Source organism: Brachyistius frenatus, unplaced genomic scaffold (genome assembly GCF_029030835.1).
Source record: "Brachyistius frenatus isolate BFR_SWC_R1_liver_20210118 unplaced genomic scaffold, ASM2903083v1 Contig_184, whole genome shotgun sequence".
Classification (NCBI taxonomy): domain Eukaryota; kingdom Metazoa; phylum Chordata; class Actinopteri; family Embiotocidae; genus Brachyistius; species Brachyistius frenatus.
Genome location: NW_027210783.1, coordinates 562,501 through 584,792, shown reverse-complemented (window position 1 = coordinate 584,792; position 22,292 = coordinate 562,501). Strand labels below are relative to the sequence as shown.

At 44.3% G+C, this 22,292-nt stretch overlaps 1 protein-coding gene across 2 annotated transcripts in view; it reads left to right on the top strand.

The window, feature by feature from the left end:
* dachb (dachshund b) overlaps nt 1–22,292 on the top strand; it is a 94,632-nt gene that overhangs the window by 51,984 nt on the left and 20,356 nt on the right. Inside the window, exons 3-10 of one of the 2 annotated variants that reach the window (XM_069718015.1) lie at nt 8,572–8,682; nt 13,284–13,493; nt 15,597–15,766; nt 15,881–15,986; nt 16,223–16,297; nt 19,802–19,902; nt 20,667–20,814; nt 20,913–21,101. In XM_069718015.1, the coding sequence (XP_069574116.1) occupies nt 8,572–8,682; nt 13,284–13,493; nt 15,597–15,766; nt 15,881–15,986; nt 16,223–16,297; nt 19,802–19,902; nt 20,667–20,814; nt 20,913–21,101 (1,110 nt within the window). The remainder of the gene's footprint in view (nt 1–8,571; nt 8,683–13,283; nt 13,494–15,596; nt 15,767–15,880; nt 15,987–16,222; nt 16,298–19,801; nt 19,903–20,666; nt 20,815–20,912; nt 21,102–22,292) is intronic. The other variant, XM_069718016.1, reaches the window with a different exon arrangement.

Genomic DNA, 22,292 nt, shown 5'->3' with positions numbered 1-22,292 from the left:
GCAGCACTCATTTGACTTGTTAATTCACTTCAAAAAACAGCTCAATGGTTAGCCTTGTCTTCTCACACACACACACACACACATACACACAGGCCTCATAAACACACGCACACACACTCGGCTACAGAGACACATAAATGCAAACATTTTCATGCACACGCACACAATTTTTTTTAATACACACCCATAAAACAGTTTGTATGCACACACGGTCGGTACATAAACACACAGCTTCTGGCAAAGGTTTGTGCAAATACACACATTTTGATGTGATGAACACATCTGGAGCACACACACACACACACACACACACACACACACACACACACACACACACACACACACACACACACACACACACACACACACACACACACACACACACACACACACACACACACACACACACACACACACACACACTTTAAAACACACACAAGCACTCTGTGTAGGTTACAGATGAAGTGCTTTCAATCTTGTCCTGAAAAGAATACACTCATCTGAGGACTCTTATGTGCACCTGCAGAGGAGGGGGGGAGGGGGGAGTAGGAGGAGCAGGAGGTGGAGGAGGAGGGAGGGAGGGAGGGAGGGAGGGAGGGGTGAGGAGGGTCTATCTTGCAGTTGTCATTTTTCCCACCAAACACTACACGTTGTTTAACTAGTAAAACACACACCTGTCTGAGCCCCCGGAGGTGTGGTGGGCGTAAAATGAGGCGTGCACAGGTGCATTGTGGGTCCGTTGCTATCTTCTGCCAGTGCACAGAGGATTGACCGTTAGATTAGTTTCCTCTGCAGAGAAAAGTTTCTTTCCACTACTTGGAAAACCTGCCGATCTCCAACCGAAGGTTGGATTGAGACGGTTGTTGAAATATTTTCACTTTTCTGCTTTTTCTTTGTGGACATGGAACCTGAGACGTTTTTCTGCAGCTAGCGCCCCCCACTGGTGCAGTTTCTCCTCGGTACTCACAACCGCCGACCATCACAGTTAACAGAACCTACAGTGGAGGAATTCCTTCCCAGACAGTAGAAGGATTCACCGCAGACTTTTTAAAGACAGGAGAGTCTTTATCTGGTCTTTATCTGGTCTTTATCTGGTCTTTGTCTGGTCTTTATCTGGTCTTTGTCTGGTCTTTATCTGGTCTTTGTCTGGTCTTTATCTGGTCTTTGTCTGGTCTTTATCTGGTCTTTGTCTGGTCTTTATCTGGTCTTTGTCTGGTCTTTATCTGGTCTTTATCTGGTCTTTGTCTGGTCTTTGTCTGGTCTTTGTCTGGTCTTTGTCTGGTCTTTATCTGGTCTTTGTCTGGTCTTCGTCTGGTCTTTGTCTGGTCTTTGTCTGGTCTTTGTCTGGTCTTTATCTGGTCTTTGTCTGGTCTTTATCTGGTCTTTGTCTGGTCTTTATCTGGTCTTTGTCTGGTCTTTATCTGGTCTTTGTCTGGTCTTTATCTGGTCTTTGTCTGGTCTTTGTCTGGTCTTTGTCTGGTCTTTATCTGGTCTTTGTCTGGTCTTTGTCTGGTCTTTATCTGGTCTTTGTCTGGTCTTTATCTGGTCTTTGTCTGGTCTTTATCTGGTCTTTATCTGGTCTTTATCTGGTCTTTGTCTGGTCTTTATCTGGTCTTTATCTGGTCTTTGTCTGGTCTTTATCTGGTCTTTGTCTGGTCTTTGTCTGGTCTTTATCTGGTCTTTCTCTGGAGTCTTTCTCTAGTCTTTCTCTGGCCTTTCTCTAGTCGTTCTCTGGTCTTTATCTGGTCTTTCTCTAGTCTTTCTCAGGTCTTTCTCTAGTCTTTCTCTGGTCTTTCTCTAGTCGTTCTCCGGTTTTTCTCTGGTCTTTCTCTAGTCTTTCTCTGGTCTTTCTCTAGTCTTTCGCTTTAAATCTTATTTGACAACAAGAAACCCAAACTGTTGACGTCATCAACAAGAACCCAACAATTGCTGTAGATTACAGGGAACAGAATCCTCGAAACTAAATTTAATTACAATTTTATTCACGGACCAACAAACCCGGTCGCCCTCCCGGTTCATATTGAAAACGCCTCTTGGGAAACTTCTAGCTGAGCTTTCTACGCACTCAAACATCTGGAAGTCAAAGACGTTGCAAAAACAATTACTTCCCAGCCAGTGTCTATTGGAAATAGCACAAAATGGCCGCTGAAGATCGGCCGCAAATGGGCATCGTGGACGTTGGTTGAAAGCTAAAGACGGGGCGACCTAAGTGCCGGAGCGCGGCGCTGAAATCTTTTTGACTCAGCACAAGAGCAATCGACTGCATTTGTAAATTGCCACTCTGGAGTGCTCGCAGGAAGAAAAAGGCAGAAAAAAACACACAAACAAACAACAACAAAAAAAGAGCCAGAACAGTGTGTTTCTAAATTCAGAACACAAAGAGCAATTTCTCCGTTTTCCTGTTTGTTTTATTCAAAGTGTCACTCCGACTCTGAGAGCGCGTTCGGAGCACTTCGTCAGATGGAGGTGCAGCGGATTAAATATTTACGAGCGCAGCCAAATGGGGTGGGTTTCACGCGAGCTCAGTGGGGGGGATAAGGGAGGTGGGGGGAGGGAAGGGAGGCGTTCAGCACTCTTGAAGATCGCCCGACGGCCTCCACCAGGAAACCGGAAGCCATGAAAGACCATCCGGACCCCTCGGTGCTGGAGGAGGATCTCACGTGGAGCGTCGTGTTGGTTGTGATGGACGCCGTTAAACACTCTCCGTGCGACCACGTGTTCACACGTGACTTCGTTTTAACGTTCTTGCAAAAAAGGTTTTAATTATTATTATTATTTTTTTTTTTGGCATCAACACAGTAAAAAAAACAAAACATGAACGAGATCTAAATCTCAGCATCCAGTTCAGAGAAGTTGTGGATCTTTACATCAAGACTGAAGTTTTGAAAGATCTTTTTTTTCCTCTCAGCACTGGTTGGAAAATCCTCCAGATTTCTGACTCCCCGATCTCCTCGATCTCCCCCATCTCCTCGATCTCCTCAATCTCCTCGATCTCCCCCATCTCCTCGATCTCCTCGATCTCCCCGATCTCCTCGATCTCCCCCATCTCCTCGATCTCCCCCATCTCCCCGATCTCCCCCATCTCCTCGATCTCCTCGATCTCCCCGATCTCCTCGATCTCCCCCATCTCCCCGATCTCCCCGATCTCCCCGATCTCCCCGATCTCCCCGATCTCCTCGATCTCCCCGATCTCCCCGATCTCCCCGATCTCCCCCATCTCCTCGATCTCCCCGATCTCCTCGGTCGTCCGCGTCGTGTAATCAGACGATTCACCGTCGTTCTGCCGTTAATCTGCCGTGTCCTCATTTTTCTTTTCGCTACTTCTCGAAGTCGTCTCCTTTTTTCTCTCGTCTGTCCTTCGGAAAAACATTACGATGCATGAGGAGGAATAAAAGAGACGGGGAACCAACATGCAGACAACCCACAGGGGAACGCTGGGACGCACACACACACACACACACACACACACACACACACACACACACACACACACACACACACACACACACACACACACACACACACACACACACTGGCTCTATATGATGCGTGTATTTTCGAAGCAGTCTGTCAATCAATCACCCACTAATTCCCAAGGTTCCGTGGTCGCCATTAGCGACGGGGGTCGATGCGCGGTAACCGTGGACACAGCGGACAGCCATCGATCTGAAAGCAGCAGAGAACCGTGTGTGTGTGTGTGTGTGTGTGTGTGTGTGTGTGTGTGTGTGTGTGTGTGTGTGTGTGTGTGTGTGTGTGTGTGTGTGTGTGTGTGTGTGTGTGTGTGTGTGTGTGTGTGTGTGTGTGTGTGTGTGTGTGTGTGTGTGTGTGTGTGTGTTTGATAGTCATGATGGAGAAGCATTGAGGCGAAGCGGTCGTTCTGACTCTCCGTGTCCAAGTGTGTGTGTGTGTGTGTGTGTGTGTGTCAGTGTGTGTGTGTGTGTGTGTGTGTGTGTGTGTGTGTGTGTGTGTGTGTGTGTGTGTGTGTGCGTGCGTGCGTGCGTGCGTGCGTGTGTCCTGTCATCAGCTGAGTGTGTGTCCACCCATGTGTGTTTCCTGTTATCTGTATTTGTAACTTTATTTGAGTTTGAGTGTGTTTGAAGGTGTTCCTCAGTAGAGTAGTCTGACCCCCCCTCCCCCACCGTCTCTTTCTTTTCCAAATATTAAGTCTTAAAATTTCAGTAAACGTGCCACTTCAACTTTAGCGAGGACAGAAGTGTTTTTTTTTACAAGCCTGCAGCGTCACTCCCTGAAATCCAGGAAAAAATATCTCAACAAGTTTTGGAAGATGGAAACTAATGATTATTAATCAATGAACCATTTGGTCTGAGCAAAAAAGAAATCGGACTAAATGTGGGAACCCCGTTGTCAAGGTTACCTCGGCATCTCCGATTGTCGTAGAGGAGAAGTCAGGGGTTCCTCCACGTTGGGAGGATTCACCCTCTGGGGAGCACGAACGTCTCGACAAGTTTTCATCCATCGACGACTTCTCAAATTTCTATATTGACCATCGTGGACGAACTGTCTCTTATAGATCCACATATTCATCTGCTTTCTTTCCCTTTGTCCTTTTTCCACTTCCTCCACTTCTCCGATACTCCTTCTGTCTTCTCTCCCTCGTTTTTATCCGTCGGACCTCCTTCCCTTCATCCATCCCACTTTTTTTTCTCCTCACTCATTCTTCTTTGTGACTCTTTTCCGTTTCTCGTTTCTCCTTCGTTCTTCTTCTTCCATCGATCCGACTTCCTCTTGTTTTCTCCCTTTAACGTATCGTCTCCGCTCTTCTCTCTTTCTCTATTAACTAAATGCATTTTAATGGTAAAATTAAAAGTACCAATTTTCACTTGTTTTTCACGAGATGTGAGGAAATTTTTTTGACAGCAGCTGATGTCATTTTCAATCATGTGTATTTCTGTCTGTGAGAAGCAGCTCGATGGAAAAAACAACAACCCCATCCTCGCTTGTTTTCTGGCCTCTTTTCCTCGACCATCTTTCTCCATTTCATCCTCCTCCTCTCTCAGCAGGACGGCAGACAATACGTCTGGTCACCGAGCCTCGGGCGCTCTGAATAGACCTCTCTCCTTCCCCGTCTGCCTCTCTCCTTCTCCTCTCTCCTTCTCCTCTCTCCTTCCCCGTCTGCCTCTCTCCTTCTCCATCTCCTCTCTCCTTCTCCTCTCTCCTTCCCCGTCTGCCTCTCTCCTTCTCCTCTCTCCTTCTTCTCTCTCCTTCTCCATCTCCTCTCTCCTTCTCCGTCTCTTCTCTCCTTATCCGTCTCCTCTCTCCTTCTCCATCTGCCTCTCTCCTTTCCCGTCTCCTCTCTCCTTTCCCGTCTCCTCTCTCCTTCTCCGTCTCCTCTCTCCTTCTCCGTCTCCTCTCTCCTTCCCCGTCTCCTCTCTCCTTCTCCATCTCCTCTCTCCTTCCCCTCTCTCCTTTCCCGTCTCCTCTCTCCTTCTCCGTCTCCTCTCTCCTTCCCCTCTCTCCTTCTCCGTCTCCTCTCTCCTTCTCCGTCTCCTCTCTCCTTCCCCTCTCTCCTTCCCCGTCTCCTCTCTCCTTCTCCGTCTCCTCTCTCCTTCCCCTCTCTCCTTCTCCGTCTCCTCTCTCCTTCTCCTCTCTCCTCTCCCCTTCTCCGTCTCCTCTCCCCTTCTCTGTCTCCTCTCTCCGTTTCCTCTCTCCTTCTCTGTCTCCTCTCTCCTTCTCCTCTCTCCTCTCCCCTTCTCCGTCTCCTCTCTCCTTCTCCTCTCTCCTCTCTCCTTCTCCTCTCTCCTTCTCCGTCTGATACCTCGTTAGGTGGCATCTCGGTTCAACTTTGGAGAATTGACAGATTGAGGTATAAATCGATGTTTCATGTTATCTGCTCCTTATTTAAACATGAATGAATGAATTAAGTCCAAAACAGCAAATTTACCTCAATGGGGTTTTACATTCTTCACAGTTTAGTCTTTTATTTAAGAGAAATCATATTTTCTTGTTATTTCCTCATTTATAATCATCTATAAAATATGAAATAATAGTTTCTGTTATAATTTCTTTATAAGTTAGAAAATGTTTAAAAAAATTAGTAATTGACTTTCAAAATAGACGCTTAATTTTCCATGAAGGGACTGACTGTCTCGCCGTAATCATTATGGATAAACAGAATGACAATAATGGGTAAATACAAGTAAAACATACAGAATAATGAATGGTGCCAAATTAAACAAGAGCTACAGCTGGCTGTTATTGTCATTATTGATTCTTTGATTCATTGTTTGCTCTCTAAACAGTAAGAAACCTGCCAATCACAAGACGTCTCCAAACGTCTTTTTCTGTCCAATCAAACCTGAAAATATTCAGTTTAAAGTTAAATAAATTCACCAGCATCAGTTTCTTCATTCATCAATCAGCATGAAGATCAAACTGCTTTTTATTCATCAATTCTCTTTCCATTGGTTCAAACTTCTGGTCGTCCAGGAGGAAATTAAACACTTTCAAATAAAGGAGCAGGTTTATCTTTAAACACCTTTTACACTGTTGACAGACGTCTTTTTATTCAAAGAAGACAGGACGAGGCAAAAAGAAAAATGTCCGATACAAATTTTGGAAAAGAGATTGAAGTAACCTGAGGAGAAACCGTTTCTTTAATCTTTTTATTTTCAAGTATAAATCTGTTACTTGTTTTAAAGAAAATAAAAGACTTTTCAGACTTTATATTAAACAAGATTTGATCAAAAGTATCTTTTACTTGAGTCATTTAAAGTTGTCCAAACATACGAGTATCAAAAGTTTCCTCAAAGTCCAAACCACAGATCCAGTTGATTGACAGCTGAGTGCATTCATGTGTTTGCATTATTTGAAAGTTGAAGCTGGTAAACATGTGAAAAACTCTCCATAATTTAAAAGTTAATTCTATGTTGCTTTTTAACTTAAATCTACAAAGTAACTAAAGTATGAAGTGAAGTTTAAGTTATTTAATAAATGGACCTCATCAGTCAGAGTTGAACCTGCTCACAACTTTCTCTTCTTCCTCCTCCTCGTCCTCCTCCTCCCTCATCCATCCCTCCGTCCTGCTTTAAATTACATTTCAAACTCCGACCCCCCTCCCCCATCACACCCCCTCCCCCTTCATCCCTCTATCTTGTTTTCTTTATGGCTTGCAGACAACTGTACTGTGTGTAATGGACATTCCTCCAAGGCCGTCAACCGTGACCGGGGCAAAACCAACTGACCTACACACACACACACACACACACACACACACACACACACACACACACACACACACACACACACACACACACACACACACACACACACACACACACACACACACACACACACACACACACACACACACACACACACACACACACACACACACACACACACACACACACACACACACACACACACACACACACACACACACACACACACACACACACACACACACACACACACATATGTATGCACAAATAAACATGTGTGCGTCCCTCACACATTTATATATGAAAGCAAACTGTACATACACACTCAGCACAATGAAAAAGCTCACTTGCACACTTGCACACACAATAGTGGATTTAGACAAGTCACACACACACACACACACACACACACACACACACACACACACACACACACACACACACACACACACACACACACACACACACACACACACACACACACACACACACACACACACACACACACACACACACACACACACATATGTATGCACAAATAAACATGTGTGCGTCCCTCACACATTTATATATGAAAGCAAACTGTACATACACACTCAGCACAATGAAAAAGCTCACTTGCACACTTGCACACACAATAGTGGATTTAGACAAGTCACACACACACACACACACACACACACACACACACACACACACACACACACACACACACACACACACACACACACACACACACACACACACACACAGGGTCATCTCTCTCACTCTGCTGGTTGTTGTGTATAGAAGTCAGTTCCAGGTCAGTGCACAGAGCCAGGGATCTTAGTCCATACAAAAGAGTGTGTGTGTGTGTGTGTGTGTGTGTGTGTGTGTGTGTGTGTGTGTGTGTGTAGCCTGTAGCGGTGGGGGCGTGTTCTCTGTGTGTGTGTGTGTGTGTGTGTGTGTGTGTGTGTGTGTGTGTGTGTGTGTGTGTGTGTGTGTGTGTGTGTGTGTGTGTTGTTTTCCTGCATGTGTGTGTATCAGTGATTGTACATCAGGCCCGAGGCGTCTGAAACGGCGCTCACACCCTGAAACACTGCAGCAAAACACTCGCGCTGAAAAGGAAAATTTGACAGCAACAGCCGGGCGCAACTGTCAGTATGTGTGTCACAGCGTGCCGCAAAGCATCATGGGTAAAGGGGCAGGCAGCACCTGTGAGGTCCAGGAAGGAATTAATGAGGGCTGTGATTGGCTCTTGTGAGAAATATTGGAGTTGATGGACAGCGGATGATGTTGATTCAAATACTGACTGACAGTGTGTGTGTGTGTGTGTGTGTGTGTGTGTGTGTGTGTGTGTGTGTGTGTGTGTGTGTGTGTGTGTGTGTGTGTGTGTGTGTGTGTGTCTCAGGCCTGACGGCAGCTGCGATGGCCGAGCTGCAGAAGCTGCAGAAGATGAAGATGATGATGAGTTTCCAGAACGGCAACGAGTCAGACAACGACGACTTACACTCCAACACAGGTGAGACACACACACACACACACACACACACACACACACACACACACACACACACACACACACACACACACACACACACACACACACACACACCTGTACAGGTATTAAACAACCACCAGAAAAACCTACAAAATCTGAAAAAGAACCAGTGAGGCGACAGTGACGGTACTCATGTAAATAATGTTTTGTTTAGTAAATAAATAAATATAAAAGCTACGTTTTCGTCCTGAACTGTTGGATTGTATGAAAACTGCCTCGAGCATCCTGCGTCTGTTTGGTTGTGCTCGTCCTCAGAAAGATGCGACATACAGCTGACCTGTAGGGGGCAGCGTGGAGGGAAATACTGGAAGAACAGAGTGTGGACGGAGACCATGGCGCTTTGTCTCCCTCGTGATCTCAGAATCAGCAAAGTAGCGACGCCCTCGATCGTCACCATGTTGATCTGAACGTTGTGTTTATATTGTTTGTTTCTCTGGTGCGCCCTCTGGTGGAGTCCTGCAGTAACACGCAGTATGTAAGCGACGTAAACGGTCGTCAACTTGAACACATACTTAAAAAAGAGTATACCTACTTATTTTCTTTCATAAAGACACAAATCTACAAAAAGGAATATAAAATGGTTCTAAATAAATATATACTGAAGAAAAGATTTATTAAAAATCATAATAGTGTGTGTCTATTCCTCTGTCACCTTATTTGAATAATGTTGATACAATCGGAAATTAATCATTTTAAGTTCCTCAAAAGTCAACATTTAGCCATTTCTTCAGGTTTAAAACTGTAACATCAAATGATTCCTTTATATTACTGAATCACTGTTGTCACACCTCCACCTCTCTCCTCTTTTGTGACTTTGCTCCTCGAGGATCAGTTACCTCCATTTAAAGTCCTCTTTTCTTACGTCGCTTCGCACGACAAACCGTGAAACACAGAGCAGAAAGTATCCGTTAGAAATGAAAGTCGACCCGAGCCTCGCCACGAACACAAACAGACACGAGACGGAGACCTCGATGACGAACGCTCGATGACGAACGCTCGAGTGTAAAGTTACGGTACGGTTGCTGGGAGGAGGTCGGGGTTGATGGATGGCTGGAAGATGTTTGATCTTTTGTCACATGTTTCCCACATGTGGCAAAGTTTAGGCCTCATGTTGGTAAAAACAAAGTGAGGGAGAGATGGTGGTTTAACTGTCCAGGGAAAAAACAAGATGGAGAATAAATGGCTGACAGTGAAGTTTGCCTTTTCAGTGTTTAACAAGTTTAAATTTTCTTGCTATGTCATGCCTTCGATAATTTTCGTATTTGGCTTGAAATAAAAAAAGATCATAAATAAAAAACGGGTCTGAATATTTATGTCTCGCAAAGCTCGAATTCTGCACGTCTGAATTAACTTTTTTTTTTAACACTTTATCCCCATTTGAGGTTTGAATAATGCTAAACAGACTTAAAACCTGCTAATATTTATGAGACAAAAGTCATTTGAGATTAATAATGATTACTTTAGAGGTCTGAATATCATGTTTAGTGTGTTTTGTAGGTGACGTGTTAAAAACAAAGATACATGCACGCACGCTTTTCTGGTCCACTCAATCTCTGCTGTGTTTGCTTCTCTGAATTATTAAAAAGACAGAAAACAAAAAGAAAGGAGAGAGCCGTTATCCTTCTTTCTTTCTGTTTCCACCCAGATTCTCCTGTTTCTATTTTCCTTTCTCCTCTTCGCTCTACTCCTTTTATTCAGCTGACCTGGCAGATGGGCTGATAGAGTTACTCTTCCTCTGTTCTCTCATTTTACTCTCCTCCGCCATGTCGTTTACATTTTTTTATTTTTTTATTTATTCCCTCCCGCTCTTCTTCGTCTTCTTTTATTTCATTCAGAGTGATTTTTGTTTTGTTTTGCGAGTTCGCGGAGAAGCTTTCTTTTCATTGTCCGACCTTATTTTCTTTGTAAGAGACACTCACACCGGCCTGGGAAACTGTGGCGGACAATAGAGCAGCGGAACGAATGTACGAAATGAAAAAGAAAATAAAGCGAGGGAGGACGGAGGGGAAAAATAGACTCATAATGAGAGAAAGGGATATTTAGGGCGAGAGGAAAAGGAAGGAAAAAAGAAAAGATGTTCTGCTGTTTGATGAGTGAAAGGCGATCGCTCGGGCTCCTCCTGCTCGCGGTGACAATCCAGGGATTTTCTTTTTTTTTTGCTTTGACAGAAATGAGAAACACAGATTGGAGCGATGTGTGAATGAGAGAAGAGATGGAAAGAGAGATTCATGTGTCAATGGAAACCATATCTTTGTTTTGTCAGGGAGAGACTGAGAGTGAAACTCAGAAGACTCTCAGAACAAAGACAGAAAAGATAGAAGAAATAAATATGAGTTCAAAAAGAGGAAGGGAAAAAAAAAAGAGTTAAACATGACTGAAGGGAGACGAAGACAGAAAGAGGAAAATTGTTTTAAATGTTTCAGGTCTGCTACAGCGTCCAGTCCAGTCTAACGTGAAACATTTGTGATTTCACCGTAGAAATCTGAAACTGGAGCAGAAGAATATCAGATTTTGGGTGAACAGGAAGTCTTCAACACACCTGCTAGCAGCCAAGTGTTCCTGAGCCCATGCAGTGATTTCCACTACAGAATAATGGCTGTTTTTAAAGCGGTGGTTCCTGAGCGCCCAAAGATCACAGACATCCAATATTTGTTTTCGGCCTCGTCCCTTGCATCCGATTCAACACCGAGTTCTACTGAGACGTTCTGATGGTTCTGAGGGGGAAAACATTCGCTGCAAACTACCTAAACGGTGGCGCCGTGGCAACAGGGTTCTCCAACATGACGACACGTGAAGTTCTCGCCCGTTTTCAACAGCCAAAATCGGATGCGAGGGGCAAGGACTGAAAAACAATATTGGATGTCAGTGATCTTTGGGCCCCTGCTTTAAAAACAGCCTTGATTCTGAAGTGGAAATCACTGCATGGGCTCAGGAGCACTCGGCTGCAAGCGGGTGTGTTGAAGATTTTTTTTGTTCCCCACAAAAGTTTACCGGAAATCTGATGTTACTTTGCTCCAGTTTCAGGTCCGCGGTTGAAATCACTAATGTTGACGTAGCAGCGGTCACGTTAACGTGACGAACTCAGTGATGATGATGATGAAGAGTCGACACTCTGAATACTTCCTGGTGAAGGTTGCTGCTTCCTGCTGCTCCGTGTGCAGCACCGTGCTGGACTCCTGCGGAGACGAAACTGTCCAAAATTGGGGCAACTAAACTTTAATTTTACTGATTTCAGGTGTCCTGAACTACACAAAGCAGACACTTAAAAGAGAGGGACACACACACACACACACACACACACACACACACACACACACACACACACACACACACACACACACACACACACACACACACACACACACACACACACACACACACACACACACACACACACACACACACACACACACACAGGAGAGGTGGAAGGAAATGTAAAGAGGGCAACAAAAAAAAAAAACAGAAGTGAAAGAGAGAAAAGAAAGTGATGAGAGGGAGGACGAGTCCAAGGAAAAAAAATGAGAAGTGTGAGAGAGAGAAAGAGAGAGAACATCTGCCCATCTGTTTATATTCTTTTCTTCCCTGGTGTAAATGGCAGAGGGGATGAGGCCCAGCTGTCACACTCACACACACACACACACACACACACACACACACACACACACACACACACACACACACACACACACACACACACACACACACACACACACACACACTGAGCGCAGGGAATTCAGTAGGCAATAATAGAGAGAGACGGTTGCTAATTCAAACTAATGGAGGGAGATGAAGATGGATGAGAGAGGGAACAGGGGAGCAGAGAGAGCGAGCGAGTGCAGGAATGAAGGTGTGAAGAGGGAACGCCGATTAAATCAGTTTTACAATCCAACAGCCGACAAGCGATTTGACGCTGATCATTTTTTTAATAATCTGGTCGCATCGGCCGTGTAGTGCTTTTTATTCATCATGTACCATTTTAAAATAAGCATATTCAATTTACCGTCTTCAGTTGAAACCAAGAAGTAGCTTTGAGTTTTATTGTAAACAAGCGGAATAATAATAAATAGAGTAAATAATTTTAGTCCTCACACACATGAGCTTTTTAAAGTGTAAACAGGAAGTTTAAAATGAAAAAAACAAAACAAATAACCATGTTGTCATTTTTTTTGAATGGGGTGTTTTTCCCTTTTGTTTTGACATTTTTAATCATTTTAATTTTTTTAAATCACAATTTTTACAATTAATAAAAACATAAAAACAACCGAGCAACATTTTGATCAGGTAATGGTGATACTTTGTGAGGTGACGTTCAGGCGCTACGAAATGCTCCGTGTGACGTCAGCTGCCTGATGAAGACGTCTCGTTTCAAAAAAAAAAATTTCAAGAATTCTTTTTGTCGTAAATCAGTCGTAAATGTGCCGTGCTTAAATATCTAGCAACAATAAGCTAAGCACAGTATCGTATGTGAACTTTACATCATCATACAGAGAAGTCACATTTTTACAGTTTGTCCCTGAAGTGTTTGATCTGTTTGGAGCTGTAACGTCTGCGTCTCTGCCCAGGAGGGAGTGAGTGTTCCTGGGATAAGGAGCGTCTCACCAGCCCCCCTGCTGGAGCCCACAGCGGAGGACCGGGAGGAGGAGGAGGAGGACCGGCGGTGGGAGGAGGTGTTGGAGGAGGAGGTGGTGCAGCAGGAGGTGCCGGGAGGGGGCCGGCCTTAGGAGCTGTCAATCAACAGCAACTCCAGCAGCAGCAACAGCTACTGGCCAACAGTGAGTACACACACACACACACACACACACACACACACACACACACACACACACACACACACACACACACACACACACAAACAACACACTTAGACAAAGTACATGGAGAAATCGAAGCGCACACACACAGACCTTCAGTGTGTGTGTTTAAGGGGTGGCAATATTTGTTAATGTACGCCATTTAATCTGTTCCCATCTCCTGTATTAACACTCTGCCTGGATTAATCAGCACACACTCTACTAAATGACTCAATTCATCAACACCACACACACACACACACACACACACACACACACACACACACACACACGGTCACATACATACAGATGCGCAGACAAACAGACTCGCTCTTTTTCTTACTGCAGAAGTAATGTATTTGCACACACACACACACACACACACACACACACACACACACACACACACACACACACACACACACACACACACACACACACACACACACACACACACACTGGGCAACGGGAGGCAACGAACACTCACATTGATTATTCTATCACTTCAGTTGTCACGACAACAGCAATCAGTGTTATTGTTTCATTGGAATGAAAGCAGCCGCTGCAAATTTTGTGTGTGTGTGTGTGTGTGTGTGTGTGTGTGTGTGGCAGCTGGGATGTCTCTTCTCAAGTGTGTACATCTCAAAACATAAAGGGGGCTATTTTAGGGTCACGAGGGGCACTGAGGTCGGCGGTCAGAGGTCAATGTCACACTTTTAGGAGGTTCGGGGTTAAAGGAGGGATCGAAGTTAATGGAAGGTCCTCGCAAAGGCAGTGAAATGTGCATGTGGAAAAAGGAGGAGGAGGAGATGAGATGAGATGAGGAAGAGAAAGGGATGAGAGGAGGTGTGGTTGTAAAAAGTAAATATTGAGGCAAAAAATGGCACAAAAAAAAAGGTGTTGAGAAAAACGGAAACGAAAAGAGAAAAAAATGAAAGCGGAGAGATGAAACAAAAATATAGAAAACAAAAAATGGACAACAGGAAAAAGGACCAAAACAGATGGAGGAGAGGGATTCAGTGAGAAAAAGAAATAACAGGAAAGAGGACAAATACGAGGTGGTGACCTTCCTTTTTCTTTCACCTCATCACCCTTTAACACTTTAACCTCCATATTCTTTCCTCCTCCTCCTCCCTCTCCTCCCCCTCCTCCCCATCACCCCTTCCTCCCCCCGCCTCCTCCTCTGCTTTGTCAACTTTTATTAGTGAGATGTTTGACACTGAGATGACACCTCTGTCTCTCTCTGCTCAAGGTTAAGTTCAACACAAGTTCACAGACACAAAACCTTCTCGTCCGTCTCGCTTCATTTTCACCGCGGCTCCGTTTCAGTTTACGAGAACGCCGCAACACATCAGACTTCACCTGCGCTGTGATCGACATCTTCTTCTCTCCTCTTATAAAACGTGTATTTATTCTATGCTGAAATAATTCTCGAATTTGCAAACTTTCACATAAATATTAGTCCAAGTGAGGTTAATAAGGAGAATTTAATGAGGAGAAAGTGAGGTAGAAGCAAATATGTAGATCTGTCAGCTCGTACTGCTTCAGCACTGCCACACTTACTGTATAAATTATTGATAGAAATTTAAAAAAAAAAAAAATAGACGATATTAATGTGTTTAAAGAGGCAGTGACTAAAGAAAATATAGTTAAAAAAGGGGCAAAAGTATAATTTCAGAAAAACAGAAGTTCAATTAAATCCTAAGATTTTCAGGACATTTTGAATGCAGTAATATTTCCCAACATCGTGGTCTCCTGGTGAAATTTCATCCACTTGTTCAACCCTTTATTTCATTTTTTGGGCCTTTTTGTGAATACATTTCCAACTTTAATTATAAAGTAAACTTCTGCTACGTTTTCTTCCTAAGTTCCTCGTCGTTGCTCGCTGGTTTCAGACTGAATGCTGGTGAAGCCTTTAGTCGTGTGTATATCTGTTGCTAAGTAACGTCCGTGCCAGCATCCAATCAGAGGCCATCAAACAGAGTATACAAAGATATCAAATGTTGCATCACATTTAGAAATCAGAAGTACAGTTAAATTCATTTTCTTCATCGCCCACTGTCTCCGTCTCTTCCCGCCCCTCAGGGTTGGACCTGCCCTTCATGATGATGCCACACCCCCTGCTGCCCATGGGGCTGCCGCCTGCGTCTGTTGCCATGGCGATGTCCCAGATGAACCACCTCAACACCATCGCCAACATGGCCGCCGCGGCCCAGCAGATACACACCCACGTACACCGCGCGCCCGTCATCAAGGTAACGCAACGCAAACATGTCTGACTGTGTCTCCTCTTTGATGCCTGGTGTTTTAACGGTAACCCACGGTAACCACAATAAGACCACCGCACTCACACACCTGTCTGTCTCCAGGAGAGGGTGTGTGACAGTCCGTCTCTCTCTCCGTCGGTGGACGAGACCAACACTCCTCTGCAGTCGCAGCCCAGCAGCTCGGCCTCCAGCTCGCCCGAAAGACTGGGTACACACACACACACACACACACACACACACACACACACACACACACACACACACACACACACACACACACACACACACACACACACACACACACACACACACACACACACACACACACACACACACACACACACACACACACACACACACACACACACACACACACACACACACACACACACACACACACACACACACACACACACTATAGCTGAGTGTGTTTCCTTTCAACAGGATTGGTGTCAGCTGATGCAGATGTTGCTCTGACCAACTCTGCTGCACCCATCAAGAAAATAACAAAGGACAAAGGTTGGACCACACACACACACACACACACACACACACACACACACACACACACACACACACACACACACACACACACACACACACACACACACACACACACACACACACACTTATATAAGTGAGGATATTCCATTACGCACCTTCATCTAAACCCTCACCCATTTCCTCCTGACATCTGACAAATTGTCCTCACTTAGGAGGACTTTCCTCATGTACTGTATTCAAACACACACACACACACACACACACACACACACACACACACACACACACACACACACACACACACACACACACACACACACACACACACACACACACACACACACACACAGAGAAACAGAAGCGTCAGGATGTTCGGCCCCTCCTATTGATCACCTGTCTGTAAGTCATCAATCAGGAATGAGGGATGGAGAGATAGATACATAGATAGATAGATAGATGGGGGGGAGGGGGGGAGGTTATTGGGGGAGGCTAAGTGAAGGAGGGACGGCTAAAAGGGGTCAAGAGGTCACAGACTAAAAGCATGCGGGGCCCCTCCGTCCCACTCTGTTTTCTGTTCTTACTACACGTTGTGTTTCCCTGCGTCAAAAAACTATAAAGCTACAAATTGAAAGTTAACAAACGGCCCTTTAATGAAGAAATATATTAAAATCACATAAAAAGACACTGATTTAAAAACAAACATCCCAAACTGTATATTTTGAATATAAAATGATCCATATATATTTCTCTAGAGTGAAACTATTGATAAATTTGATCAAATTTTCTTGATAAATTCACATCAGTTCAAATGTTATAATTCACAGAAATGTCACTTTTTAGCTGTTTAGGACCTTTTAAAAGATGGATTTAAGTAGAATTATGCTTTAATTTAGCATTCATTACTTCAGTCTGCTGACACCCCTCTATTAAAACCATGAGGGAGGAGAGGGAGAAAAAGTTTTTAAAAAGCCAGAGAAAGTGTTACGGCTCGTCTCAGGGGGAAAATAACAGACAGCGAAACGCTCCGCGTGGCCTCGCTCCATCTGGACGTGATATCGCAGCGATTACCGTCGCAGAACAACATAATAAACCAAACGTGTGGTCAGAAGTGACCTTACGGCGCGTCGTGTTTGGTCTGCTGTTGTTTCCGTGTGGCCAGCTGTCTCCAGGCTGTGTTGGTGCCCATTCAAGATATTCAGACGTAAACAGACTCAGAAAAACAGCTGAAACACTCCGTTGGGTTCCTTCATGAGTAAAGTGCCCCTTTTCAAAATAAAAGCGTTGGATGGAGCTATGAAAGCTTGATTTAACACGAAAGGTCCCGTGAGCACTCTGGAATCATCTCAGCCTTCATTTTTTATCCTTCATTTCCTCCTTCCTGTTTCTTTTATCCCTCTATCAGGTGTTTTTTCCTCATTCTGTCTCTTTCCACCAGGTCATCTTCTACTTTCACCCTCCGTACTCCTCATACTGCTTTTTTTGTGTGTTTTCTTTACCAAAAAGAGAAGAAATATCGTGATAAATCAGGGTGACTAGAAACAGTTATTGAACAGATGTTGTGATTTGGGCTGAATATGGAGAATGAATTTGACCCAAAGCAGCTCAGTGATATTTACTGACGTGGTAGATAAACCTTCCCTGAACCTGCAGCTGATCGTGTAGCCGTCTGTTTACCGCTTAGTTTCACTCTCTCTGCGTCGTCTTCGACCGCAGGCGGCCGCTGTTTTTCAGAGAAGCCGCCGTGCGACATGCTCAGCAGCCGACAGCGGGCGGACGCAGTCGGAGACGAGCGGCTGAACGCGGCGGAGCGTTTAGCAGCTTAAAAAGACCAAGCTGAAAAAAAGAAAAAAAAATGAGTGTCAGAGAGTCGGACCGGCGTTTGCTCCTGAAACAGAAACTCCTCGGGAATAGTAATGCTGCTGCAGGTGGAAATAAGATAAAAGAAATTCACTGTATCAACTTAAAATATGAGGATATGTCAGTGCCGTGTTTAGTATTTGTTTTCACTGCGTCCAACCAGTTATTACAGGTTTAAAGATGAAAAATGGAGACTTTTTTGGGGGGGAAATGAGGGAATTAATTGGGGAAAAGTTAGGAAAGAAAAGTGAGGAAGGTAGAAAAAAAAAAGGATATTAAGAAGAGAAGTTGGGGAAATGTAAAAAAAAAATAAAAAAAAATAAAACTTGAAGATGAAGATGATGGAAAGCGTAGAAGAAGCGATGAAAGATAGATGGAGAGGAGAGGAGAGGTGGAGGGATGTATGGATGAAGTGGCAGATAGGTGTGTGTGTGTGTGTGTGTGTGTGTGTGTGTGTGTGTGTGTGTGTGTGTGTGTGTGTGTGTGTGTGTGTGTGTGTGTGTGTGTGTGTGTGTGTGTGTGTGTGTGTGTGTGTGTTAGAGTGCATCTTAATCAGCGTTAATTTCACAGCAGAGTTAACCCAGTTGTCAGTGTGTTAGGCATTAAGGGCTGAGCAGGCACTGTGACGCACTCACAATGAACACACATGCACGAATCAAGGATGTCTTTAATCCTTGCCAATTAGTACCCCACATGATTGTCTGAATACTAACGACCTGTGTGTGTGTGTGTGTGTGTGTGTGTGTGTGTGTGTGTGTGTGTGTGTGTGTGTGTGTGTGTGTGTGTGTGTGTGTGTGTGTGTGTGTGTGTGTGTGTGTGTGTGTGTGGTGTAATTGATTTCTCTGATGCTGCTTCGTTGCCTTTCACACCTTAGTAAACATCAACATTTCATAAACTTCACTCTGAAGCTCGTGCCGACTGCGGCGGACGGAAACCTGACGTCTGCGGGACGTTTCGTTTTTTTAAGGAAAAAATAAACTCCACCGAATGAAAAATAATCATCCTAATTCTGATTTTATTGGTGGACAATCACCTGAAACTAAGGTTCGTATAATGTCTCCTGCACGGTCCTTAGATGTTTGGAAGAAGAGTCGCAGTCTGCAACGTCACCACTAGATGTCACTAAATCCGACACACTTTAAAGTGCCACGCTGAGATTTTGCCCAAAGTGTCTCTTCAAGGAATCGTTTTGGGATTCACTCTCTTAAAGACGGATGGAAAAGATAAATAACAACCTCATGCCCTGAACGCTTAAATATGAAGCCAGGGAGAGGTTAGCGTAGCGTAGCATAAAGACTGGAATCAACAGCGGTAAAACCTGTAAAAAGCTGTTTTTGTTTTTTTAAAAGACCAGAAACTGAGCTTTTTTTTTTTTTTTTTTTTTAAAGTGTCTGATTATTGAAGCTAAAAACAGCAACGTTTCCTTTCTGATTCAATTCTGATTAAAAAAAAGTAATATTTAATATATAACATGTTTATTGAGTAAGTCCTCTCTGGGTTGTTTGAACTAAACTGGCTTTTATTCGAGTATTTTCCTAAAACCGAAATATAAAAAGGGTTCAACACACGACGACATTAGAAAAGAATGAAGCGGTAAAAGATTTAATCATTTCAAAATAAAAGCATGACAGTTTTGTGTCTTCTGCTGAATGTTCCTGACAGACGAGTCTCCGCTGGGACAAACTCTGCCGCCCGGATTTCCCGCCCCGTTCCTGTTCGCCGACGGCCTGTCGTCAGTGGAGACGCTGCTCACCAACATCCAGGTGACGTCCTCCGTTTCTCTTTGAAATGTGTCGTCAGATTGAGTCTCAGTGATCGAGCTGGTGGTCTGTCGGCTCTGTGAGCGTTCAATAAAAACTGTTTACGACTTGTATTTAGTTACTTCCTGTGTAAATACGTCTACTTCCTTCAACTTTTCCAACCATGTGACCTGAGGCTGCTCTTCTATTGGTCGTTTCAAATTTTCCCCACAGGGGCTGCAGAGCTGTGCGCCCAGGACACGCCCTCTTTTATTGCCAGCCAATCGCTATTGTTTTAGTTTTTTAGTTTTTTTATCTAATGTAACTGGACAACTCTCGACACTTCACATCCGCCATCACGTAATCACACCGTCACTCCCGCTTCTTTCCTCGCTGAGCGGCAAGTTGAACGGAAACTTAAAGAAGAACTGCGGAGAATTCGGTTATTCGCCGGGATGAGACGAGTCCTCGGCAGGAACGAGTATCCGGCACCGATAACGTACATTTTGACGAGTCGTTGGAGACTCGCTGGCTCAACGATGACATAATGACCTGTTAGAAAACAAGGAGCATTGAAGTGGATGAAAATGAGTTTAGATGAAGGAAAATATCTGAGTTTATGTTGGAAATTGAAAATGAAACATGAGACCGATGGAATGTAATAAAAAGGTGTTCAATGCTGTTTATTTTTACGTCATATATCAGTGTTCTCGGGGACAAAAATATACAACCGTCAGCTTTGTTTCTTGCTTTTTAACTTTAATTGTTATTTGCCCCTCCACCCGCAGGGCCTGCTGAAGGTGGCCGTGGAGAACGCCCGCGTGCAGGACAAACAGATCCAGGCGGAGAAGAGGGAGCTGAAGATGGAGCTGTACAGAGAGCGGGAGATGAGGGAGAGTCTGGAACGGCAGCTCACCTCCGAGCTCCAGAGCAGAGGTCAGTGAGGGGGGGCGACTGGGAGGCACGGGGCCTGACGGAGCGGCCGGTGTGACTGAACCTCTTCTTCCTCCCTCCTCCTCCTCCTCCTCCTCCAGCCTCCATCCAGAAGCGGCTGAAGAAGGAGAAGAAGGCCAAGAGGAAGCTGCAGGAGGCGCTGGAGTTCGAGTCCAAGAGGCGGGAGAGAGTGGAGGACGCTCTGAAGCACTCGTCCTCGTCCTCCCCGTCTCCGGAGCCGCTGCACGCCAACAACAACAACAACAACAACAACAACAACAACAAGAACGGTATGACAGGATCTTTTTTTATTTTTTTATTTTTTTACCTCCCACGTGTCTGATTGTTTGATCCTCGTTTTATGTTGGGTTTTTTTACCTCGACGTCCTTCATCGTATGCGCAGCTCTTAAAACGGAGTTACAAGCTGCTGCTGCTCGTCCGTCTTCCCTCCATAAAACTCTGAAACTAATCAGCTGCAGTTCATCCGTCTGCGCGCCATCGACAGACTCAAAAACACCAACATGGTTTTACAGGTTTTAAAACCGCACACGACTGTCCGGTCCAGTTTCTAAACTGTTCGTAACAAACATCACCAGCAGATTCTTGGTTTGACTTTTTTGTTGTTGTTGTTTGTTTGTTTGTTTTCTTCAACTACGGGTGCTGCTTAGTTTTACTTGTGTGTGTGTGTGTGTGTGTGTGTGTGTGTGTGTGTGTGTGTGTGTGTGTGTGTGTGTGTGTGTGTGTGTGTGTGTGTGTGTGTGACCCACATTAAATCCCGTATGAGACATAAAAAAAGACAAAAAGAGCATCGGAGAAAACTTTTTCCTGCAGGTGTTGAAATCTTAAAGGTTTGAGCACAAGGTCTCATCTTATTGATCGAAACATTGAAATTATCAATAAAACACCAGCTGCCCAGCGGAGTGGAACAATTATACAATTAAACAAATCAGAACCATTCTTGTGCTTATAAAGGCAGACTTAAAGAGTCACCGGTTGTACGAAAAGTTTCCTGGTATTCTTCTGACATTATGATGTCAATAAGTTGGTATATAATCACATTATTCATGTTTTTTTTATCATATTAAAAATGACCCTGATATTCTCACATCATAGCGCACACCCCTAATGACCAACAACATTTCCATTTAAAGTCTTTAACTGCTCACATTTGAGGATTTTCTTTGAGCAATTTTGACGAGTGAATCAATATAATTGTTGATTATTCAATAATAATTGGTTGGACTGTATGTTTGTGTCCCTTGTTCAACAAAAGTATCAGAACAATACAGTTAAACCAATTGATTGGCCCCACCCGGATTAGTTTCGTCTGTCCCTCGTTGTCCTTCCCTCCCTGCTGTATTTAATCTGTGTGCTCTTCCCTCTTGGTCAGTTTGTGTCAGTTTCCTGTCCGTTGCTGTGTCGTTTTGAAACCCAGAGAACATAAACCTCCTGAACTGTGCTTTAAAAACAGCCATGATTC